Source organism: Herpailurus yagouaroundi, unplaced genomic scaffold, assembly GCF_014898765.1.
Source record: "Herpailurus yagouaroundi ecotype Mexico unplaced genomic scaffold, PumYag 182, whole genome shotgun sequence".
Taxonomy (NCBI): domain Eukaryota; kingdom Metazoa; phylum Chordata; class Mammalia; order Carnivora; family Felidae; genus Herpailurus; species Herpailurus yagouaroundi.
Window position 1 is genome coordinate 59373374 of NW_024412413.1, and position 26286 is coordinate 59399659.

Genomic DNA, 26286 nt, shown 5'->3' on the forward strand with positions numbered 1-26286 from the left:
AGAGAGAGAAAGAAAGAAAGAAAGAAAGAAAGAAAGAAAGAAAGAAAACCACAGGCCCAAAATGGTGTCATGTAGGTCAAGTCCCCAAACCAGGGCTTAATACTTAATTTAATTGTAATTTCATCCTCCCCGAGAAATATAGGCTCAACCAGTGAGTCAGGAATTTTGCAATCAGCACCTATGAGCCTGCCACTTGGGCCTTTTCCATCCCCCAAAGGAAAATGGGGTAATCTGCATGGTAAGATCCCTTATTCTTCCCCCTAAAGGAAAGCAACCTTGCCTAGAACAATCCTTTTCTTTTACTAATAACTTTCTTGCTTCACTCTCCTTTCTATAAGAACCTCCCATTTTGTATAACTCCTCAGAGCTCCCCTCTACTTGCTAAATGGGATGATGCCTGATTCATGAATCATTTAATAAAGTCAATTAGGTCTTCAAATTTACTGGGTTGAATTTTGTTTTTTAATAGCTATGAAAACTACAGAATGGTAGCTGAGAGTGGTGCTAATTCTTTAAATTTTTATCATACCTCAAAAAAAAATTTTTTTATCATGTCTCACTTAAACTGAGAGTCTGATCAAGAGGGGGTAATTTTAAAAAGAAAACCACAGGCCCCAAATGGAGTCACTTATGTTAAGGCCCCATGTCTATATACCAAGATTTAATACCTAAGCTAACTACAGTTTCAACCTCCCCGGGAATATAACTTTAACCAGCCAAAATTGAATTTCCTGGTCAACATTAGGAGATAATCCCCCATAGACCCTTTCCCCTTAGGAGGGCAATCCTGCCTAAATAATACATTCCTTACTAATAAATTTTTTTTTTTTTAATGCACTCTCACTGCCTTTAGAAATCTTTCTTTTTCCAAGGAAACAGCTCAGTACAGCTCCCCTCTACTTGCTAAATGGGATACTACCCAATTCATGAATCATTTAATAAAATCAATTAAATCCTCAAATTTACTCAGTTGAATTTTGTTTTTTAACAAATCAAGTTAGAAAACTTATTGTTTCTCAAACTTACCAGTGTATTTCTGCCTCTGGGGTATTGCTCTTGCTATTTCCTCTACGTGTTCATTGAAACAGACATTTATTAAATGTGTGCCATGCCCTGGGTAAGCACTGAGGATACACAGATGAGTAGAAGAGTGCCAGAGTGGCAATCCTTAAGAAGCTCAGAGAACTAGTAGGGGATGTAGAAATAGAAACAAATTATTATTTTTTAAATAAACATGAGGTTGTCTTCAAGATGACATGCTTTTTTTTTTTTTTTTTATAATTTTTTTTTTCAACGTTTATTTATTTTTGGGACAGAGAGAGACAGAGCATGAACAGGGGAGGGGCAGAGAGAGAGGGAGACACAGAATCGGAAACAGGCTCCAGGCTCTGAGCCATCAGCCCAGAGCCCGACGCGGGGCTCGAACTCACAGACCGCGAGATCGTGACCTGGCTGAAGTCGGACGCTTAACCGACTGCGCCACCCAGGCGCCCCAACATGCTTTTTTTTTAAATGTTTATTCATTTTTGTGAGAGAGAGAGCGCACACACAACAAAAGAGAGAGCATGAGTGGGGGAGGGGCAGAGAGAGGGGAACAGAGAATCAGAAGCAGGCTCTGCTTTGACAGCAGCAAGCACGATGTAGGGCTCGAATTCACTAACCATGAGATCATGACCTGAGCCAAAGTCGAATGCTCAACCAACTGAGCCACCCAGGTATTCCAAAATAGAAACAAATTATTAAGAAAATATGGAGACGACAACAAGAGAAAGCACCTATTTTTGCCAAAGGATTAAGGGAAGACATATTGTTAGAGGTGAACAGAAGCTCAGCACACAAAGCAGAAGGACAAGAAGGATACCCCAGGCAGCAGGAACAGGATGTAAGAAGGCAAAGAGGTTTATAAGGCTAGAGGCCATGGAATAGCAAGAGACAATGCTGGAAAAAAATAGGTAGAGACCTGATCAGGAAAGCTGTTGGATGGCATGCTAAAAAATGTAGATTGTGTCCTACATTTTCTTATCCATACATTCAATAAACATTTGTTGAGCACCCACTATGTGCCAGGCACTGCATTAAGTGCTCACTCCTCATTCACTGCTGGTGAAAACATAAAATGGTGCAGTTGCTTTGGAACCTTGAAAACATTATGCTCAGTGAAAGAAATCAGCTGCAAAAGACCACATATTGTACAATATGATTCAATTTACATGAAATTTCCAGAAGAGGCAAATCTATAGAGACAAAGAGTAGGTGAGTAGCTGCCTAGGGATGGGTTGAAGAAATTTGGAGGAAATGGAGGGTGAATGCTAGAGTAAGGGAATTCTTTTTAGGATGATAAAAATATTCTAAAATTGATTTTGGTGATGATCACACAACCCTGTGAATATATTAAGAGCAACTGAATTGTATACTTTAAATGTATGAACTATATATGTGAATTATATCTCAATAATCTTTTAAATAAGTAAAACAGGGGAGCCTCAGTGGCTCAGTTGGTTAAGTGTCTGACTGTTGATTTTAGCTCAGGTCATGATCTCACGGTGGTGAGATGGGGCCCCACGTTGGTCTCCACGCTAAGCATGGAGCCAGCTTGGATTCTCTCTCTCCCTCTGCCCCTCCCCTGCTCGTGTGTGTGCACTCACTGTAAGTAAGTGAGTAAGTAAATAAATAAATAAAATAAACGATAGACATAATAAACATGTTAGAAGAGTGTATGCACTTTGGAAAAAATAGGAAGAGCAGAATAAAGGGCATCAAGAGTACTGGAGGAAGGATAGTTTGTAGCATTAAATACAGTGGTCAGAGTAGGCTTCATGGAGAAAGCAACATCTGAACGAAGACATGCAGATGAAAGAGTTGGCCATGCAGTGGGTTTGAGGAGGAAGGGAGGACTTAGAATATACAAGAGGCAGATGTCCTAGGACCTAGTGATTAGATGGGGGAGTCCTAGGATGACTTCCAGTTTCAAATCCCTGGAATGCAAGGACAGTTCAACATATACAACAGATCCTAGACTCCACCAAAAAACTGTTGGAACTAATAAACAAATTCAGTAAAATTGCAGGATAAAAAAAATCAACATATAAAAATCAGTTGCATTTCTATGCACTAATAATGAACTACCTGAAAAAGAAATAAAGAAAACAAACTCACTTTACAGTATCATCAAAAACAATAAAATACTTAGGAATAAATTTAAGCAAAGAGGTAAAAGATCTGTACAATGAAAACCATAAGACTTTGATGAAAGAAATAGAATACACAAATAAATGGACAGACATCCCATGTTCATGGATCAGAAGAATTAATATTGTTGGGGCACCTGGCACCTGTCTTAGTGACAGGGCTCAGTCAGAAGAGCATGTAACTCTTGGTCTGGGGGTCATGAGTCTGAGCTCCACATTGGGTGTAGAGATTGCTTAAAGCAATAAATTAAAAAAAAAAAAAAAGAATATTGTTGGAATTCCCATACTACCCAAAGCCATCTACAGATTAAAGGCAATCCCTATCAAAAACAAAAACAAAAAAATAAAAAATAAATAAATAAATGCAATCCGTATCAAAATTCTAATGGCATTTTCACAGAAGTAGAAAAAGAATCCTAAAATTCTTAGGGAAGCACAAGAGATCCCTAAATAGCCAATGTAATTCTGAGAAAGAAGAACAAAGTTGGAGGCATCACACGTCCTGATTTCAAACTATCCTACAAAGCTATGGTAATCAAAGATGTATGTTACTGGCATAAAAACAGACATAATAGATCAATGGAACAGAATCAATGGCCCAGAAACAAAGCCACATACATACAGTCAATATATATATATATACATATATATATATATATATATACATATATATATATAAAAATATATATATGAGCCAAAAAGACAAGAAATAACAAGCATTGGCAAGGATGGGGAACAACCCGAATGAGGCTGAGAGGAGAAAAGGCAAAGTCTTCTCTGGGAGAAGTCTCAAGGAGATGAGCAATACTGAGGGCTGGGTTCTGCTAAGTAAGTGTTTTCACTGAGCTACCTCCTTGGGCTGGAGATGACTGAGTCCAAACATGACTCTATAGGTGTTTCCCAAGCCTTTTCTTTACCAACGGTGCAGTCATTGACCCATTGTATCCTGGACACTTGGTCCTGAGACTATCTACATGAACTATATAGAGGTCAGAGGTCACTCTGGCCACTTCCCAGCCTGAGATTTCCTTCTTCCTCTCCCCATTTAGAGTGAGCTCTTCTCCAAGGGAAGTTATTTATATTTGTGAATGGGGCAATGTAAGTATGAGGAAAAAGGAGAAGCTAGGGGAAGAGGAAACAAAGGTGTAAGGAGGGTGTGGGGAAGTAGGCCATGTCCAGGGGCTCCAGGAAAGCAGAGATGGTTTAATCTCTGCCTAAGCACCCACTAGGGTGTCCCTCCTTTGTTCCTCCCTCCCAATTATCAGTCTCCAGATTCCATTCCCCAGCCCAGGTCTTAGTGACAGGGCCCCAAGAGAAAGCAGGAGGGTTTGGAGCCCAAGAATTGACCTTTCTGGTTGCCTGGGGATCTGGGTAAATATAGGGTCCCTAACCACTGGCATGGATATTAGAAATGTAAATATCAACTACTGCCCCTGATTGGTTTCTCTGCAACCCAGAAACCCAAAAGCAACCAGCCATGATACTCTGTCATCTATCCCTCAGTAGAGCAACCATAAAAACCTGATACAGGTGTGAAAAGGAGGGAAGATTAGCAATCCTCAGTGTTAGGCTGTCTGCTAAACTGGGCTTCCCTACCCAGCCATTGTGCTTGTTGTGTGCCAAAGACTCTCACATATAAATCTGGAGATGTTTCAGACTTCCGTGATTTTCCTCTTTAGCAACAGTGCAGAATGTATTTCATTTGTTAGAACACTAGTTGATATCACTACCTGGCTAATTCCCTGCCTACTTTTCCTTTTCTTCCTTTCCAAGAATCTCTCTGCATGAGCTCCTCTGCCCCCAACCCTAATTTTGTGGACACCATAAAATCATGAGCATGGATTCTGAGGCCAGATTACCTCGGTTCAAATCCAGACTTTATTATTTACTTGTTGTGTGGCTTGGGGCAAGTGGATTAACCTCTCTGTACCTGGCTGCACATCTTCAAAATGGGAAAAGGACAGCTCAGTGATTTGTTGAAAGAGTTAAATGAGTTAACACAAAAAAACACTGTATTATTGTTAGATATTATTAGTATTATTTTGGTTGCTGCTGCTTTATCAGTGCCATTCTAGGCCTTTCTCTATAAGCCCTACCTCTTCCTCCAGAATTCAAAAGAAGATTTCACCATGAGAACTCAAACTGTCTGGTGCATTCAGCCACCACTTTTTCATAGTATGTGAAACTCCATGTATTGCAACGTCCTTAATCATTTCTATCAGCTCTTTATCACCATACTGGACCATGCTAGTTCACCCTGACTTTCTTTAATCTCAAGCAGAGGATCTATCTCTCTGCAATATAGTGCACGGCAAAATAAGAGGCAGCCTTTATTCCCTCCTTTCAAATCTTCAGACCTGGGTTTGTCTATAAACTCCAATCAGTTTAGTCATTGATCCTAAGAGCAAGTCTATAATCAGTACATGGATTCATGGACTGATCCACCACAACACTCTTTCTTCCCCTATTGGGCATACAGACTAGATGTCAGTCAAGCCAATAACTGTTTATCATTATAGATGCCACTATGCACCCACCATAATGTTTTAACTGAAAAAAAGTTGACAATGTCAAGTGTTGGCAAGAATATAGACAAGCAAGCATTCCCAGTGAAAGAGTAAATTGATTCAATCAATTTGAAAAAAAAAATGGTTTGCCCTTATCTACCCAAGATAAAGATCCACCTTCTTATACTAAAAGATTCCCCTTTTAGGTACATAATAACGATGGCAACAAAATATGTGCATATGTGCATCATAAGATGTGTTCATAGCAGCATTATGCGTAATAGCCAAAAGCTGAAAACAACCCAAATATGCACCAACAATAGAATGGATAAATAAGTTGAAATATGTTCACACAACAGAATGCTATACAGTGACAAAAATGAACAAACTACAGTTATACACAATTAGATGAACGAATCTCACAAATATAATATTGTGACACAAAAGAACTTCGTGTAGATTCCACCTACCCAAAGTTATAAATAGGCAAAAGTAATCTATGTTGCTACCAATCAGATTCATGGTTACCCTTGGGGAAGAGAGTGGGGTCAGAGATTGAGGGAGGTATTAGGGGGTTGTCTGCAGTGCTGGTTAATGTTCTATTGCTTGACCTGTATAGCTGTAACTTAAGTATTAATTTTGTGAAAATTCACTGAACCATCCACTTTTGATCTGCATGTTGACTCAAATTAGAAAAATAAAAATACTTCTAAAAAAAAAGAACAAAGAAAAAGAAAAATACTTCTTTAATCAAAAGAAAAGAAAAGAAAAAAAAAAAGATGGGCGCCTGGGTGGCTCAGTCTGTTGAACACCTGACTTCATCTCAGGTCATAATCTCACAGTTCATGGGTTCAAGCTCCACATAGGTCTCTCTGCTGTCAGGGAGGAGCCTGCTTGGGATTCTCTGTTTCCCTCTCCCTGCTTGTGCTCTCTCTCTCTCTGTCAAAAATAAATAAACATTAAAAAAAGAAAGAAAGAGGGGCGCCTGGGTGGCGCAGTCGGTTAAGCGTCCGACTTCAGCCAGGTCACGATCTCGCGGTCCGTGAGTTCGAGCCCCGCGTCGGGCTCTGGGCTGATGGCTCAGAGCCTGGAGCCTGTTTCCGATTCTGTGTCTCCCTCTCTCTCTGCCCCTCCCCCGTTCATGCTCTGTCTCTCTCTGTCCCAAAAAAAATAAATAAACCTTGAAAAAAGAAAGAAAGAAAGAAAGAAAGAAAGAAAGAAAGAAAGAAAGAGAAAAAAGTCTGAGGCAAATCACTTCTGCATTTGCTTGCAAAATTCTTAACAAGAGCAACATGCATCTGTACAGTGTGCAAGACCCCACATAATAAATCCTGTCATGCATTTAGTACTAGGAGAGACTTTGTCTTTTCTAAGTAAATAGTATGCTACTGATTATTTTTAAATTACCTAGTTCTTGATATTATCTTAGAAGTTCAAAGCCAAATTTAATGTTCATAGTTAATTCTCTTAGTCTTTTTTAAATTCATTTTTAATTAATTAATTTTTTAGAGACAGACAAAGAGTGCAAGCAGGGGTGGGGGAAGCAGGAGGGGGAAGGTTAGGGAGGGAGGGAGGGAGGGAGAAGGAGAGAGAGAGAGAGAGAGAGAGAGAAAGAGAGAGAATTCCAAACAGGCTCCACACCCAGCACGGAGCCCAACAGGGGGCTCGATCCCACCACCTTGGGATCATGAAGTGAGCCAAAATCAAGAGTCAGATGCTCAACCGACTGAGCTGATCAGAAGCCCCTCTCTTAGCCTCTGTAGACAGCATTTTTTTCTTCTCTCTTCTATCACTTCTTCTATTTCTTTTTGTACTCCTATTTGCATTTTTTATTTTTAAATACGGAACCCTTCACAAATTTGCGTTTCATCCTTGTGCAGGGGCCATGCTAATCCTCTCCGTATCATTCCAATTTTAGTATATGTGCTGCCAAGCGAGCACTCAATTTCCATTTTAATATCCTTAGTGTATATGTGTCTTTTACTTTAGGTTACCTCTAACTCTTTTTGAAGATGTTCCATATGTCCAAGAATAAATTTTAACATTCTCCAATCTCAGCCTCATTCCAAAAAGTGACTTAAGTTCTGCCAAATGGGAAAAAATTAGCAAATACTCCAGCAAAGGGCATTTTTTTTTTTTAATATCACACTTCATTTCATATCATTATATAAGATCCCACAAAGAGAAGGAAAAATGTTACCTGAGGAATTCTTGTTTGGGACTATATGTCAGATTTCAAACACTTCTTGTTTAACAGCCTTTGGAATTTTCCTTCTTCTCTGCTCTCCACAGAACAAGTGGGAAGTAATAATGTAACTATTAAGCCCTGTTTACTGGCCAAGTGAGGGAGGGAGGGAGACAGAGGGTGAGAAAGAGAGAGACAGAGGGAGAAAGAGAAAAAGAAAGGAAGAAAGAAAGAAAGAAAGAAAGAAAGAAAGAAAGAAAGAAAGAAAGGGAATATTTCACCACTCCCCACTGCTAAGAGCTTGCTTGCAATGGGAAATGGGGTGGGGTTGTTGGGGGTGGGGTTAGGGCAGGACCCAAACTAGACTACCAAACTTTAGCAACACAATTCTCACGATTTAATTAGAGAAGGCCCCTTTGCTTACCCACAGTTTCACAAACTTACCCCACAGCTACCATGTTAACTATGAAAGAGTTGATTTTCGCCAGTGTCAAGAAACCCAGTTTAGGAGCATACCCAGAGGTTCCTATTTGCAAGTATAAAACCATCCTCAACTTTGAAACAATATTTTTCCAAACAACAAAGAAATGAAGATTTAAAAGCAGAAACAAAAAGGTGATGAAATTTTCTTCAGGAATCAAAGCTGAAAGATCTTTTAAGAAAATGAAAAATTGGGGGGCACTTGGGTGGCTCAGGCAGTTAAGCATCCTACTTCTTGATTTGGGTTCAGGTCATGATCTCATGGTTTGTAAAATCTAGCCCCAGGTCAGAATTCTCTTTCTTCCTCTCTCTGTGCTCCTCCCCAGCTCTCATTTTCTCCCTCTGTCAAAAATAAATAAATAAACTTTTTTTTTTTTTTTTTTTTAATAAAAGGAGGGCTCCCTGGGTGGCTCAGTCAGTTAGGCGTCCAACTACGACTCAAGTCATGTCCTGCAGTTCATGAGTTCAAGCCCCATATGGGGCTCTGTGCTGACAGCTCAGAATCTGAAGCCCGCTTTGGATTCTATGTCTCCCTCTCTCTCTGCCCCTCCCTCCTTGCACTCTGTCTCTCTCTCTCTCTCTCTCTCTCAAAAATAAATAAACATCAAAAAAAAATTAAAATAAATAAATAAAAGGATGTAGCAGGATTCTTGCACAGAGTTGTGACACCGAGGCTTTTCTTTCCAGGAAGCAACTTTATTCCTGCCGGCACCACTCAGTCGGGTTCATACCTGAAGAACTGGGCCCCGAAAGTCCCATGGCATAGTTTTTTTACACATTTTCTGTTTCTTTGTCTCCCATATATGGTAACACACACAAACATGTAGTCTGATTAAGTAGTCTCAGTTTACAAGGTCATGAGGGATGTTGTCACATAGGTGCATAGCCATGTTACCTTCAAGTTTGGGGGGGTTCCCCCTCTTTTCTCTTTTGTTTTCTCTCCTTAGGGAGGGAACCCTACCACAAGGAAAGAAAAAATTGGGACACCTGGCTGGCTCTGATGGTAGAGTGTATGACTCTTAATCTTGGGGTTGTGAGTTCCAGCCCCACATTGGGTATAGGGATTACTGAAAATTTTTAAAAAATCTTTAAAAAGAAAATTTTGAAAAAATCATTACCAAGACCTCTCCCCACACAGACCCCCTCCCCAACCCAACACACACACATCACTGACTCGGGAGTCTAGTACTGGAGACCTGAAAGGACTTCATGAATCCCACTGGGTAGTGGCCCCTTCCACTCCCCCATGCTGCCCACCCTCCACCTTCTGCCCTGCTTTCAAAACATCTCCCTCTTGTGGTAAGAGCCCGGGGCCACTCTACTCCCTTGGGCCAAGCTGGCAGTTCTCACCAGTGTCATCCTTGCTCAGCTGGAGAATCAGATCTGTTATAACCAAAATGAAAAGCAGAAAGAAAAGAGCTGCCCTGGCCAGCCAGAGAGTTTCCTGATCCCTTCAGCCCCCACCCTCTGATCTAAATTGGAATACTAAGATGTAAAAGTCTGCTGGAGGGGCGCCTGCGTGGCTCAGTCGGTTAAGCATCCGACTTCGGCTCAGGTCGTGATCTCACAGTCCGTGAGTTCGAGCCCCGCGTCGGGCTCTGTGCTGACAGCTCAGAGCCTGGAGCCTGTTTCAGATTCTGTGTCTCCTTCTCTCTGACCCTCCCCCATTCATGCTCTGTCTCCCTCTGTCTCAAAAATAAATAAAGGTTAAAAAAATTAAAAAAAAAAAGTCTGCTGGAGTAAGGAAGAGGGGAACCTAATTTAGGCAGAGCCCACTCAGATTGCCCATCTGAGATCAGCTGCTTGAAACCTGGGGTCTCTGCCTTCATACAGTCACACACCCTGCCAAAGAGCTGCAACTGCTTAGTCTTGGGGCCTACAGCCAGGGTGTGTGTCTGTGTGTGTTAATAACCCCCCTTTTTTTTTTTTAATGATTTCTTTTTTCCTTTTTTTTAGAGACAGAGTATGTGTGCAAGTGGGGGCGGCAGAGAGGGAGGGGGAGAGGAGGAGAGGGGGAGAGAGAGAGAGAGAGAAAGAGAGAGAGAGAGAGAGAGAGAGAGAGAGAGAGAGAGAGAATCCCAAGCAAGCTCCACGCTCAGCACAGAGCCAGATGCAGGCCTCGACCCCATGACCCTGGGATCATGACCTGATCTGAAATCAAGAATGGTACGCTCAACCGACTGAACCACCCAGATGCCCCTGTTAATAACAGCTTTATTGAGATAAAATTCACATACCATACAATTCACCCTTTCAAAGTATATGGCTCAGTGAGTTTTGGTATATTCACAGGGTATCTAGCTTCAGAACACTCTTCACCCTAAAAAGAAGCCCTGTACTCTTTAGTAGTCACTCACCATTCTTCCCCTCCCTAGCCCCAGGCAACCATTAATCTAATCTCCAGATCTATAGATTTGCCTATTCTGGATATTTCACATAAATGGAATCACACACTGTGTGGCCTTTTGTAACTGGCTCCTTTCATTGAACATAATGTTTTCAAGGTTCACCCATATTGTAACATATATCAGTATGCAATACTGTGATTTATAAGAAATATTTTTCACATATGTTTGGTCTTCATCATGTTTCTGGCACACAGCTCCCAAAGCCCTTGAGATTTCCTGAGGGATAAAGAGCAATGGGTACATCTTTCCTTATAATGTTTGACCTTTTGTCCTCAGTCTCTGAAATCACTTCAGAGCCCTGAAAGTAAAAGGGGTGATTTATTATTCCTAACAAGCCCCTTTCTACCACAACTGGGTTTATGTTAATGAGATGACTTGGAAAGCACTTCCTTGGTTGCCTCGGAAATCAACCAGGAATAGAAGGTTGGAATTTTTAGGGGCGCCTGGGTGGCTGTACTGACAGCTCAGAGCCTAGAGCTTGCTTTGGATTCTGTGTCTCCCTCTCTCTCTGCCCCTCCCTCAATTTCTCCCTCTCTCCCTCTCTCTCTCTCTCTCTCTCTCTCTCTCTCACTCAAAATAACTAAACATTAAAAAAAAAAAAAAAAAGGTTGGAATTTTTAGTCCCACCTTCAGACCTCCAGGGAGGAGCAAGGGGTTAGAGATAGAGTATAATCACCAACAGCCAATGATTTAATCAACTATGCCTACATAATGAAGCCACCATAAAACCCAAAGGGGCAGGGTTCAGAGAGCTTCCAGGTTGGTGAACATGTGTAAACTAGATTCAGGAAGATCTGGAGATGGCATGGAAGTTCCATGCCCCTTCCCACATACCTTGCCCTGTGTATCTCTTCTTCTGGTTGTTGATTCATATCCTTTGCAATAAATTGATAATCTAGTGAGTAAATGGGTTTCCTGAGGTCTGTGAGCAGCTATAGAAAATTAATCAAACCCAAGGAGGGGTTTGGGGGACCCTCTGATTTATAGCCAGTTGGGCAGAAGCACAGGTGATTACCTGGGCTTACGGTTGGCATCTGAAATGGGGCAGTCTTATGGGATTGAACCCTTAACCCATGGAATCTGATGCTATCTCCAGGTCAATAGTGTCAGAATCGAGCTGAATTGTAGGACATCCAGCTGGTGTCTGAAGAATTGGTTTGGATATGTGGGAACACCCCCCACTCACATTGGAATTGGTATTAGCACCCTGTCATAACTCTTCCCTCTTGGTTCTTAAGAAATCATGCTCTCCCAGCTCTCCTGCTCATTCACATTGTCTTTTACTGGCTTCTCTTCCTCTACCCACTTTTTTTTTTTTTAAGATTTTATTTTTAAATAATCTGTACACCCAACGTGGGGCTTAAATTCACAACCCCGGGATCAAGAGCCACATGCTCTACTGACTGAACCAGCCAAGCACCCCCTCCTCTACCCAGTTTTTAAAGTCAATGTCTTTGGGGCGCCTGGGTGGCGCAGTCGGTTAAGCGTCCGACTTCAGTCAGGTCACGATCTCGCAGTCCGTGAGTTCGAGCCCCGCGTCGGGCTCTGGGCTGATGGCTCAGAGCCTGGAGCCTGCTTCCGATTCTGTGTCTCCCTCTCTCTCTGCCCCTCCCCCGTTCATGCTCTGTCTCTCTCTGTCCCAAAAATAAATAAACGTTGAAAAAAAAAATAAATAAAGCCAATGTCTTTAAGAGTTCTATCCTGGCCTTTCTTCTCTTCTCACTATACACATCCTCAGTCATCACCAGCTTCAACCCTGATCTGAGTGCTAATGACTTGCAAATCTCTGCCTTCAGTCCAGATCACTCCTGAGATCTAGCTCCTCATATCCAAGTGCCTGCTGAACATCTTCCACCTGGGTTTACCCATTCATTTCATAAACAGAATCCCTACTATGTGCTAGGTCCTACCAAATTACCGGAGATAGTAGAGGTGAGTAAAATAGACTTGATATTTGAAGTTTTAGGGCTTACAGTCTTAGTAGGAAAAATAGACATTAAATATCTATTCCCACAAATAAATATATAATTACATACTAGTGGGGACTATGAAAGAAAAGCATAAGGTGCTTAGGGGGTATCACAGCGGTAACTCAAATTCAACTTTTCAAAACTGAAATAATGACGCCTCACCGCAATCTGATCCTCCTCGTTTTCATGTTATTTCCTATCCTAAATGTATTCAACAAGCATTCAAAGAATGTAGTAAGTGCCCACTAGGTGCCAGACAATCCCCTTCTCTCCAGTTGCCCAAGCCTGAAACCTGAGAAATCAACCTAGACCACTTCCTCATTCCCCACATCCGTTCAATATTAATTCTACCTCCTTAAATCGGTTATGTCCACCCAAATTCCTCCATCTCCACTTTACTGACTTAGTTCAGGCCATAGGTATTCATCACCTAGATTCTAGCAACAGTTTCTGGGGATTGCTCTGCCTGCTATTGCTCTCTTCCCTCTGATCTGCCCTCCACAAAAACACAACTTTGATTATGCTTCTCCCTGGCTTAAAAGCCTTCCATGGCTCCCCACTGTCTTCTGACCAATCCAAATTCCTATGGGGGAACAAGGCTTGATGTGTTTTCATTTGAATATGCTATTCTTTATTTTCAGCAGTCTGCAAGGAGAAAGCTAGACCCAAAGAATATGTAGTTTTATGACTAATAAGAAAACCCATATAATACATATATGGGCAGGTTATTTATCAAAAAACTGATGGGTTCACTTACAGTTTAGGTGGAAAAAATTTAATTTTATCTATGATATCAAATATATAGATTAAAAAACAATTGTAATGTCCCATAACATGTTTTATCAGCTTTGTGGCCATCTTTTGCTTTGTGGTTCAAAGAATCACCTCTATAAGATTAAGCTAAAACTTTGCCATTAAACAAATATAGTGGTGCTCTTTATTACTTTTCAGTAGTTTATGATAACAAGAGATTGAACCTATCATAATTCAACATAAATATGACCTTGGCCCCAACTAGATAGTCTCTCTTTACTATGCTCTTGCATCATCAGACCATATTCTCTAATATTCTCTTTCTTACCTTATTAAAGAGGAAGATAACTAGCACAGGAGTGCTTCAAATTTTCAACTTACTTATTTCAACAAGATTATTTACTCCCAAGACTTCTCATCAAATACTGATATGATCAATACTTTATTTTAATTTTAAACAAAGCTGAACGAAAATGGAAGATAAATAATTTTTATTTCCACACTCCCTCACTTGGCATGCAATGCTTTGGCCATGGCTTGCCTCTCAGCCCCATCTCTCACCAGGCCTTCCCTTCAAGTCTGAGCTCTGTCCATATGGAACTACTGGCAGTTTTCTAAAAGTGCCATTCCATTTACAATTTTGTGCCTGTGCTCCCCGTACCAATCTTACCCAAGTCTTAAGGAAAATGCTGATGCCAATAGACAGCTGGTTTACAAATGCATCTATAACACTTGATTACACTTTTTGATTTGTGTCTCTGGCCCCTACTAGGCTGTAACTTTCTCAGAAACAGAAACCATGCCATTAATTTTCCCCCCAGAACTAGCTAAACGCCCAGTACAAATGTTCATTAACTGTGCATCTATCTACCAATAAATCATCTTTTTTTTTTTTTTAATTATTTTAAAATTTTTTTTTTCAACGTTTATTTATTTTTGGGACAGAGAGAGACAGAGCATGAACGGGGGAGGGGCAGAGAGAGAGGGAGACACAGAATCGGAAACAGGCTCCAGGCTCCGAGCCATCAGCCCAGAGCCGGACGTGGGGCTCGAACTCACGGACCGCGAGATCGTGACCTGGCTGAAGTCGGACACTTAACCGACTGCGCCACCCAGGCGCCCCTAAATCATCTTTTTTTACATGCTAAAAACACCCAGAATAACAATAGGAGTTGAACTGGAAGGAAAATCCAGGAGGTAAGTGTCAAAGTCTGCAAATAACTTCGGGAGACCTGGGACTGATGGGTTACCCAAAGAGGATGACAGTAGATGTAAGTAGTAAAAGTAAACAGGATGGTACCTAGTGTAAGACTTGAAGGACAAAGGGGTTTTGCACCTCTGTGGATGAAAGCACAAGGGGAAACCAACTGAATGGCAATACTGCCTCCCAGTGGCAACTAGGATAAAAACCTCCATACCAGAGCACTTGCACCGAATAGCTTTCTCACACTGAGTGGTTCTGGCCTATGAAGTGTGCCAGGGACCTCTCACTTTATCTCATTTCATTCTCACGGCAACCCCTTGTAGAGACACAGCATGTAGCTTAGGGGTTAAAAGCACAGACTGTGGATCCAGGCTATCTGGCTTTCCCACTTACGAGCTAGTGTGAACTTGGACGAAGTATTTAAATTCTCTGCGTATTTCTCAATCTATAAAATAGGGATAGTATTAGTATCTACCATATAGGGTTCTTAACGAGGGATAACATTTTTTAAATTTTTTTAATGTTTATTTTTGAGAGAGAGAGAGAGAGCACAAGCAGGGGGCGGCGGGCAGAGAGAGAAAGGGAGACACAATCCAAAGCAGGTTCCAGGTTTTAAGCTGTCAGCACAGAGCCTGACACGGGGCTCAAACCCACAAACTGTGAGATCATGACCTAAGCCGAAGTCGGATGCTTAACCGACTGAGCCACCCAGGCGCCTCACAAAGGATAAAAGTTTTTTAACAATTCTATACATTACTCAGTGTTTACCACGGTAAGTGTAGTTACCATCTGTCACCAACAGTGTTATTACAATCTTACGGACTATATCCCCTATGCTGTGACTATTTCTGTGACTATTTATTTTATAACTGAGAGTTAATACTTCTTAATCCCCTTTATCTATTCCACCCATCCCCTACCCACCTCCTCTCTAGCAACCACCAGTTTGTTCTCTGTGTCTAAGAGTCTGTTTCTTTGTTTGTCTTTTTGTTTCTTAGATTCCACATGAGTGAAATCATAAGGTATTTGTCTTTCTGTCTCACTTATTTCACTTAGCATTATATTCTCTAGGTCCATTCGTGTTGTTGCAAATGGCAAGATCTCATTCTCTTTTATGGCTGATTACTATTCCATTGTATGTGTCTATAAATATATCACATCTTTACCCATTCATCTATTGGTGGATACTTGGGTTGCCTCCATAACTTTGCTACTGTAAATAATGCTGCAATAAATATAGTGGTGCATATATCTTTTCTAATTAGTGCTTTCATTTTCTTTGGGTAGATACCAAGTAGTGGAATTAACGGATCATGGTATTTCTATTTTTAATTTTTTGAGGAAGTTCCATACTGTTTTCCATAGTAGCTGCATCAATTTACATTTCCACCAGCAATTCACAAGGGTTCTTTTTTCTCTACATCCTTGCCAACACCTATTTTTTTCTTCTCTTCTTTATTTTAGCCATTCTTTTTTTTTTTAATATTTATCCATTTTTGAGAGAGAGAGAGAGCGAGCGAGCAGGGGAGGGGCATCCTTGCCAACACCTATTTTTTCTTCTCTTCTTTATTTTAGCCATTCTTTTTTTTTAATACTTTTTTTTTAATATTTATCCATTTTTGAGAGAGAGAGAGAGAGAGAGAGAGAGAGCAGGGGAGGGGCAGAGAGAGAGGGAGACAGAATCCCAAGCAGGCTCCATGCCATCAGCACAGAGCCCAATGCGGGGCCCGGACCTATGACCCATGACATCATGACCTGAGCCGAAACCAAGAGTCAGATGCCCAACCAACTGAGCCACCCAGGTGCCCCTATTTTAGCCATTCTGACAGGTGTAAAGTAGAGGGGAAATTCTCAAAAGGGTACTTCACAGCACAGCAAATGTTATATAAATATTAGTTAAATAAATTGAGCATACAGTAGGAACTCAATAAATATAACTTCCTTTGCTTTTTTTCCCCTTATATCTTGGCCCCTTCAGGTGTTGCATGCCTTAGTGGTCCTGAAATTCAAATAGGGGACCCTCAAATATCCCAAAGAAGTCAATTCCTAAAAGTTAAGTGTTTAAGTGTTGGACTCCATTTTGGCTCAGGTCATGATCTTACAGTGGTGAGATCAAGCCCCATGTCAGGCTCCATGCTGAGCATTGAGCCTGCTTGAGATTCTCTCTCTTCCTCTGCTCCTCTCCCCACCTGCACTGTCTCTCAAAATAAATACACACTAAAAAAAAAAAAAAAAAAAAGTCCAGAGACAAGTGGTTCTGGAAAAAAGCACTTTTCACTCTGGAAAAGAGTGAAGACTTTCCCAATAACAAAATTCACCCAAAACAAAATGCATAGGGATTGTAAAAATCAACTAAGATTTGTGCAGGAAACCAGATTTTAAGGAATATTCAAATAAGTATAGTCTGCCCAGAGCCTGCTTTTGACCACTTTGTCCACAGGAGCTGAGAGACCAGTGATCATTTTCAAGATTGGGCTAATAATAACTTACTAGAGATTCTATTTTCTCCTTTCTCTTCTATCAGTATTGGAAACATAAAATTCATGAAAATAATGGCTTTCAAATGACATATTTTTGTGATTATAGACTGCCCACCCCAGTCCACATTTGCAATGAGGTGTATCTTTACTAGGTACAACTGATTGGCAGATTTGTACATTAGCAGCAAACAGGCTCCTTTCCTACTCGGAAAGCTCTCCATGATATTGCAAGATCCCTGGTGTGTTCTATTTGAGAGACTGAATATACAAAGAGTAGCCAGATAATATATGAAAACAACAGAATTCTGAGGGTACCCGGCTGGCTCAGTCAGTAGAGCATGCAACTCAGGGTCATGAGTTCTAGCCCAATTTTGGGCACAGAGTTTACTTAAAAACCAAAAAACAGAACTCTGACCCACAACCTGAATAAGCCTACCCAGGAAACCAATCCCCTTATCTATAATAAACAGCTCAGGAAGCCAGCCTGCTATAAATCAGACTTACAGAAGTCAGACTGCTAACTCTAGTGATAGTTTAGGAAGCCAAACCAAAAGCCCTGTAGCAACTGGCCCAAAATGGCCAGGACTTGATTAATAAATGACAGCCTCCCTAGATTTTGTGGCCACTTCCAATTTAGGACCAACCAGAGGAAGCCAAATATGAGCCCCGAATCAATCACATAGAATGCCCCTGCTCCTAGTTAGTCCAACTACAGCTTTTCCATGCAAACAAGCCTGAAACCTTCTCCCCTCCCCCTCCACTATAAAGTTTTTCCACTCTTCTGCCTGCCTTTGACTCTGCCAAAACTCAAGTGTCTGCAGCTGACCTCCTTGCTTATAGCAAGCTCCGAATAGTCTGATTTTCTCATTAGGTTGGTCTTCGTTTATTTCCACATATCGTACCTAATAATTCTATGAAGAATTAATTTTCAAACCCTCTTAAAAAAGATATTGGCTTACATTGTTCAAATGCGTTATTTCTAAGACATTCATACAGTTAGCGGAGAACATCATTTTCTCCTTCATCTTAAGAACCTAGGCTCAAGGGCTCACCTTTCTGCACAGCTTCCGGGAAAGGAGGCAGCTTCCTTCTACCCACAGGGGCGGTGGACCTAGTGTGGGTGCTGATAGGCAGAGACTGCGCCACGCCCAGGCCAACCCCAAGAGAGAGAACTACAATTCCCAGCAGCCGGCGCAGACGCCCGGCCACGGCCACAGCGCGCCTGCGTAGTGACAGAAGCTCCGGCTGTGTGATTCCCGCCAATTCTTGTCGTAGTCCTGCAGACAGTGAGCCCCGCGCTCCATGGAGACGTTTGACCCCGCCGAGCTGCCGGAGCTTCTTAAACTTTATTACCGGAGGCTCTTTCCCTACGCCCAATACTATCGCTGGCTCAACTATGGTGGAGGTGATGGAAGCCGGGAGCGGAGTGGGTAGTGGCTCGGAAGGGACGGTGAGGAGGTTCTGGGAGGGTACCTTAGAATGACAATACGAAGTGCCTCCTATGCACTAGGCTTTGTGCCAGGCGCCTTCGCGCATTATCTCGAGACCTCGCCACCACCTCTGAGGTGTAAATGGGCCAAGAGAGGTTAGGGTAACCAGCCTCCGGCCACAGAGAATGGCCGAGCCGCTGCTCCTTCCTCTACCTGGTCAGACTGACATTCGGTGCCCCGTTTACCGGCCGCGGCGCCTGAACCAGGGAGATTACCGGGTCATGGCTTTAACTACAGAGGCCTGTTCTGTATCAGGGACAAGCGGAGCATCTCCCGGGAGAGGAGAGGTACTGACCTCTTCGCAGCTGAATTTATTAGTGCCCACCGAAGAGAGACAGATGGCATTACATATTTAAAACACTTAATGCATCTTTTTCTTCATTTTTACTTTTTCCTATCAGATGCAGGATAGTAAGCCCCTTCAAATTAGGAAGTCTTTTTTTTAGCATGTAGCACAGTGTTGAGCACACAGGCTTATTCAAAATATCTTCTCATTGGTTGATGTTATAATGCCCTGTGCTAAATAAAATACCAAATTAACTTTAAAAATGTATATTTATTTTGCAGTGACAAAGAATTACTTTCAACACCGTGAATTTTCATTCACATTGAAAGATGATATTTACATTCGCTACCAATCCTTCAACAACCAGAGTGATCTGGAAAAGGAGATGCAGAAAATGAATCCATACAAGATTGATATAGGCGCAGTATACTCCCACAGAGTAAGAAATCAATTTTTTATGTATTATGTTTCATTTTTTAAACCAAGAATGGGTTGGAGCCCCCCATTGTTTTGAGGTTACATTTTTAGAGTTAATTCTAGTTGAAGAGCCACACTTTATTTATCTTCTTGCAAGTAGATTGTAATATTTTTGTTGTTGTTGTTCTTGATACTCTACATTACTGGTTGGAAATCATTTGGAAATGAATTGGTTGTATTCTCACTAGGACAAAAAAATTGAGTATCGGGCGAAAAAACTAAATGAGGGGCGCCTGGGTGGCTCAGTAGGTTAAGCATCCGACTTCGGTTCAGGTCATAATCTCATGGTTAGTGGGTTCGAGCCAGCGTCAGCCGCTGTCCTGACAGCTCAGAGCCTGGAGCCTGCTTCGGATTCTATGTCTCCTTCTCTCTCTGCCCCTCTCCTGCTTGTGCTCTGTCTCTGTCTCTGTCTCTCAAAAATAAATAAATGTTAAAAAAAATAATAATAAATTTTTTTTAACAACTATTTTTAATGTTTATTATTTTTGAGAGAGAGAGCACAACCAGGGGCCGGGCAGAGACAGAGAGGGAGACACAGTTTGAAGCAGGCTCCAGGGTCTAAGCCGTCAGCACAGAGCCTGACACGGGGCTCCAACTCGGGAATGGTGAGATCATGACCTGAGCTGAAGTCGAACAGTTAACTGACTGAGCCACCCAGGTGCCTCCCCTGAACTTTATTTTTTAAAAAGACTAAATGAGGATGTCAGCGTGGTTTAAATGAGGGAATTTTAAAAGAATTACATTCTCTTCCAGCTTTGGAGTTTTTTGTTTTTTGGTTTTTTTTAAATAATGTCTATATTCAACATGACACTGAGATCTGGAGTCACATGCTGTACCCAATGAGCCAGCCAAGCATCCCATGAAGTTATTCTTGATTCCTCTCTTTCTCTCATACTCCTATATCTGTTTCCATTAGGAAATCTCTTTAGGTCTACCAAAATAATATCTGAAATCCAACGACTGGTACCAGTGCCACTACCACTGTCATCATCTCTCATCTGAATTACTGTAAAAACTTCCTAACAATTTGCTCCTATAGACTCTAGAGTCTATTCTCAACACAGCAGCCAATGATCCTTTTAAAACAAGTCAGATTCCAGGGCGCCTGGATGTCTCAGTCGGTTAGGCGTCTGACTTTGGCTCAGGTCATGATCTCACGGTCCGTGGGTTCGAGCCCCGCGTCGGGCTCTGTGCTGACGGTCAGAGCCTGGAGCCTGTTTCAGATTCTGTGTCTCCCTCTTTCTCTGACCCTCCCCTGTTTATGCTCTCTCTCTGTCTCAAAAATAAATAAATGTTAAAAAAAAATTAAAAAAAAAAACAAGTCAGATTCTGTGATTCCTCTGCTCAAAACCATTCTCTTATGGTTTCTCATTTCACTCAGAGTAAAAGCCGCTCTCTCTGCCTTACTCACTCCACTCCTGCCACACTGGCCTTTGCTCAAGCAGTTTCCACCGCCCAGAACCCATTTACCAGATACCTTCTCGGTTCCTTCCTTCAACTCCTCACATCCTCATTCAGTGAGGCCTACTGCAACTTGCCCCACTCCTCCTACCCATTGTCACTGATACAGTCTAAATGCCTAGAATAGTGGCTGGCAGAGAGAGTACACTGTAAATACTTGTTGAATGAATGAACATACCAAAATTGCCCTTCTTTCTCTCCTTAAAAATACACACATGGGGGTGGGGGACACTTGGATGGCTCAGTCGATTGAGCTCCCGACTTCGGCTCAGGTCATGGTCTCACGGTTCGTGGGTTCAGGCCCTGCGTCGGGCTCTGCTAACAGCTCAGAGCCTGGAGCATGCTTTAGATTATGTCTCTCTCTCTCTCTGCCTCTTCCCTGCTCATGCTCTCGCTCTCTCTCTCTCTCTCAAAGAATAAATAAACATTTTTAAAAAATAAATAAAAATAAAAGTACACACACGGAGGGAAGCGCCTGGGTGGCTCAGTTGATTAAGCATCTGACTTCAGCCCAAGTCGTGATTTCACAGTTTGTGAGTTCAAGCCCTGCATCTGGCTGTCTGCTGTCAGCAAAGAGCCTGTTTCAAATCCTCTGTTCCCCTCTTTCTCTCTGCACTCCACTGCTTGTGCTCTCTCTCAAAAGTAAATGAAACATTTAAAGAAAAAAAAATACACACATGGGGGGAGAAATACATTCATGTGATAGTAGCTTTTGTATGGAGCTTTTCCATGTCTCGTATAACTTATTTTTCATATCAATCCTCATTATATTTTTACAAGGAGAAAACAGGCTGAAAGAACTTAAATAATTTGTCCCAGGAGACACAGTTTCCAAATTGTAGACCTGAGACCTGAACCCAGGTTTTCTGATTTAAATCCCAAGGGAAGGGGAGAAGACATTTAAAAAGGCAGGCAAGAAAAATGTTTTGGAGCAGTTTACTTCTCTTTATTTTTTTTTTAAGCTAGTTTATTTTTTACTTATTTTTTTTATTTAGATTTTTTTTTCTAATTTTAAAGAGAGACAAAGTGCAAGCAGGGGAGGGGGCAGAGAGAGAGAGAGAGAGAGAGAGAGAGAAAGAATCTCAAGCAGGCTCCATGCTCAGTGCGGAGGCCTGATGCTGGACTCCATGCCACGACCCTGGGATCATGACCTGAGCCAAAATCAAGAGTTGGACACTCAACCAACTGAGCCACCCAGGCACCCCAATTTTTTTTTTTTTTTTTTTTTTTTTTTTTTTTTAGTAATCTCTGTGCCCAATATGGGGCTTGAACTCATGAGTCACATGCTCTACCACTAAGCCAGCCAGGCATCCCTACTTCTCTTTAGGGATAGAGATTAAAACGGAAATCTCTAGGGGTCCCTGAGTGGCTCAGTCGGTTGAGTGTCCAACTTGGGCTCAGGTCATGATCTCACGGTTCGTGTGTTTGAGCCCCACGTGGGGTTCTGTGCAGACAGCTTGCTCAGAGCCTGGAGCCTGCTTCGGATTCTGTCTCCTCTCTCTACCCCTGCCCAACTCATGCACCGTCTCACTCTGTCTCTCAAAAATAAATAAATGTAAAAAAAGAATTTTTTTTTTAAACAAAAAACTGAAATCTCTATAGAAGGGCCAAAGTGTCGCTCTATTCCTTCTCTTTAAGGAGAATAAATGAAGGAGAATAAATCTCATTTTTTTTTAATTTTATTTAAATCCAAGTTAGTTAACATAGTGTAATAATGATTTCAGGAATAGAATTTAGTGATTCATCACTTAAATATAACACTCAGTGCTCATCCTAATAAGTGCCCTCCTTAATGCCCATCATCCATTTAGCCCATCTGCCCAACCGGCACCCCTCCAGCAGCCCTCAGTTTGTTCTCTGTATTTAAGAGTCTCATGGTTTGCCTCCCTCTCTGTTTTTATTTTTCCTTCCCTTCCCCTATGTTCATCTGTTTTGTCTCTTAAATTCCACATATGAGTCAAATCATATGATATTTGTCATTCTCTGACTTACTTCGCTTAACATAATACATTCTAGTTCCATTCACATTGTGAATGGCAAGATTTCATTCTTTTTGATCCCCAAGTAATATTCCATTGTGTATATATACCACATCTTCATCCATTCGTCAGTCGATGGACATTTGGGCTCTCTCCATAATTTGGCTATTATTAATATATTGTGCTATCAACATTGGGGTGCATGTGCCCCTTCAAATCAGCATTTTTGTATCCTTTGGATAAATACCTAGTAGTGCAATTACTGGGTTGTAGGGTAGCTCTATTTTTAATTTTTTGAGGAACCTCCATACTGTTCTCCAGAGTGGCTGCACCAGTTTGCATTCCCACCAACAGTGCAAGAGGGTTCCCCTTTTTCCACATCCTTACCAACATCTGTTGTTTCCCGAGTTGTTAATTTTAGCCATTCTGACAGCTGGGAGGTGGTATCTCATTGTGATTTTGAAATGTATTTCCCTGATGATGGGTGATGTTGAGCATCTTTTCATGTGTCTGTTAGCCATCTGGATGTCTTCTTTGGAAAAGTCTGTTCATGTGTTCTGCCCATTTCTTAACTGGTTGTTTTTTGGGTGTTGAGTTTGATGCCTTTTATCAGATATGTCATTTGCAAATATTTACCTCTTAGTTTGGTTGATTGTTTCCTTGCTGTGCAGAAGCTTTTTATCTTGATGAGGTCCCAATAGTTCATTTTTGCTTTTGTTTCCCTTGCTTCTGGAAACATGTCTAGTAAGAAGTTGCTGCGGCAAAGGTCAAAGAGGTTGTTGCCTATTTTCTCCTCTAGTATTTTGATGGTTTCCTGTCTTACATGTAGGTCTTTCATCCATTTTGGGTTGATTTTTGTGTATGGTGTAAAAAGTGGTCCTGGTTCATTCTTCTGCATGTTGCTCTCCAGTCTTCCCAATACCATTTGCTAAAGAGGCTGCCTTTTTTCCATTGGACATTCTTTCTTGCTTTGTCAAAGATTAGTTGGCCATACATTTCTGGGTTCTTTATTCTGTTCCATTGATCCATGTGTCTGCTTTTGTGCCAGTATCATACTGTCTTGATGATTATAGCTTCGTAATACAGCTCGAAGTCTGGAATTGTGATGCCTCCAGCTTTGGTTCTCTTTTTCAACATTACTTTGGCTATTTAGGGTCTTTTCTGGTTCCATACAAATTTTAGAATTGTTTGTTCTAGCTCTGGGAAGAATGCTGGTGTTATTTTGATAGGGGTTACATTGAATGTATAGATTGCTTTGGGTAGTATAGACATTTTAATAATATTTCTTCTTCCAATCCATGAGCATGGGTTAATTAGGCTTTTTTTTTTTAAGGATCTCTTTCTCTTTCCATTATTTTCTGCTCCCCGGAGGCAACCACTTTCTTTTAGCTGATTCTTAAGGTATTTGCCGCCTTGTCTGTAAGTAACATTTTTATATTTCTCCCATTTTTCTATTTTAAGCATTATCTACTGACTTTCCAATCTGGCAGATGAGAGTTTAGCTTTCTTTTACCTCACTGCCTACCCTCACCTCACCTTCCCATTTCCACATGCTTCTAATATATTTGTTAGATTAAAAATCAGGGTCGATCACTAAGTCAACCCCAAACTCCTTGCCAATTGTCTGAATATCCCAATGTGTTCAGACCTAACAGGTAGTTTGTCAATTTCACCCTGAAAAGATTTCCCTGGCAGACTTCTGACCCCCAAGCTGGACTGATTGCCCTCTAAGCCTATTGGATAAATATGATCTTGTAATCACCCCAATGTCCTTCCACCTCTCTCCTATTTTGGATCCTGTGTTACCCAAATCCTTTGTTCTCTTTTTGGTTTACTTCCTTGTTCTGGTAGAGCACATCCTCCCTGAGCTTCCTGAGAAAAGATGCATGGAAGACAAAACATTTGATACTTCTGTATCTGGAAAATACCTTCATTCTACATTTATGCTTAACCAGTGGTTCAGTTTCTAAATCATTTTCCCTTAGAATTTTGCATTACCTGCTTGTTTCCAGTGTTGCTATTAAGACCCCCATTCTGATTCTTGTCCCACTGTGTTGGATCTGAAAGCTCTTAGGATTTTCTGCTCCCTTCTGTCCCTAATGTTCTAAAATTTCTCTTGACATGCATCTTTTTGTACCTGTTGTGCTAAATACTTGATGGACTCATGATCATGAACTCATGTCCTTCAATTCTAGGAAATTTCCCTTTTACTTTTTTTTTTTTTTAGATTTTATTTTTGAGTTAAAAAAAAAGATTTTATTTTATTTTTTTATGTTTGTTTATTTTTGAGAGCAAGAGAGACCGACTGTGAGCCAGGGAGGGACAGAGAGAGAGGGAGACACAGAATCCGAAGTAGGCTCCAGGCTCTGAGCTGTCAACACAAAGCCTGATGCAGGGCTTGCAAACTGAGATCTTGACCTGAGCTGAAATCAGATGCTCAACCAACTGAGCCACCCAGGCTCCTCCATGATTTTATTTTTAAGTAATCTCTACACCCAACATGGAGCTCAAACTTACAACCCAGAGGTCAAGAGTCTGATCTTGATCTGAGCCAGCCAGGCGCCCCTACCTTTTTTTTTTTTTTTTTTTAAATACAATTTGTCCTATCTATAATTTTTCTCTGGTCTCTCCAGAAATCCTAAAGTCAGGTATTACGTGTCTTAAACTGATTCGCTAATTTTTTTTTCCTCCTGTTTTCTATTTTTTTGTCCTTTAGCCCTACTTTCTGGGGAATTTCCTCAGAGGTTTTCACTTCTGCTATTATATTTTAATTTCCAAGAACTTTTTTTTCATTGGTATGTCTTATCTGAGGATATCAATGATAGTTGTTTTTTTTTTTTAATTTTCTTCTGTTGTACAGTCTTGTTTTCTCAAGGTTGCTTTTTTTCCTGTTTTTTCCCCTCTTTCATATTAGAGGCTTGCCTCATAAGTCTGATAATTTCTTGCATGTTGCTTATATTTAAAAATAGAGTACTCTTATGTGGATCCTGAGAAACTTAACAGAAACCCATGGGGGAGGGGAAGGAAAAAAAAAAAAAAAGAGGTTAGAGTGGGAGAGAGCCAAAGCATAAGAGACTCTTAAAAACTGAGAACAAACTGAGGGTTGATGGGGGGTGGGAGGGAGGGGAGGGTGGGTGATGGGTATTGAGGAGGGCACCTTTTGGGATGGGCACTGGGTGTTGTATGGAAACCAATTTGACAATAAATTTCATATATTGAAAAAAATAAAAATAGAGTACTAAAAAAGCTGATTGGAAGTTCTGTATACATGACTGAGATTTCTTTATTACAAGGTGATCTGGCTTGGTCATCTTTTTGGGAAGAAGCTCTGTTGTCAGTTTCTCTAGCTCTTTGCTTGAATGAAAACTCTACTAGCACAGAGATCTGTTTTGATCACTGATCTATATTCCTAGAGCCT

At 41.2% G+C, this 26286-nt stretch overlaps 2 protein-coding genes and 1 non-coding gene across 6 annotated transcripts in view; 1 reads left to right on the forward strand and 2 right to left on the reverse strand.

Annotated features, from left to right (window-relative positions):
- Positions 1-18327, reverse strand: part of HSD17B6 (hydroxysteroid 17-beta dehydrogenase 6) — a 48523-nt gene extending 30196 nt beyond the window's left edge. Inside the window, exon 1 of one of the 2 annotated variants that reach the window (XM_040491682.1) lies at positions 18228-18327. The gene's annotated coding sequence lies outside the window, so the exon portion shown is untranslated. Of the gene's footprint in view, positions 1-6482; positions 6519-18227 lie in introns of those variants that run through there. The other variant, XM_040491683.1, reaches the window with a different exon arrangement.
- LOC121041175 (U6 spliceosomal RNA) lies at positions 7531-7636 on the reverse strand. The gene has a single exon (XR_005795601.1). It is a non-coding gene; the product is annotated as a U6 spliceosomal RNA (small nuclear RNA).
- A 52-nt stretch (positions 18328-18379) lies between the features above and the next one.
- PRIM1 (DNA primase subunit 1) overlaps positions 18380-26286 on the forward strand; it is a 39563-nt gene continuing 31656 nt past the window's right edge. For 2 of the 3 annotated variants that reach the window (XR_005795492.1, XM_040491679.1), the window contains exons 1-2: positions 18380-18601; positions 19233-19390. Coding sequence is in view for 1 of the 3 variants with exons in the window: in XM_040491679.1 (XP_040347613.1) it covers positions 18478-18601; positions 19233-19390 (282 nt within the window). In the remaining 2 variants the exon portion in view is untranslated. The remainder of the gene's footprint in view (positions 18602-19232; positions 19391-26286) is intronic. The other variant, XR_005795493.1, reaches the window with a different exon arrangement.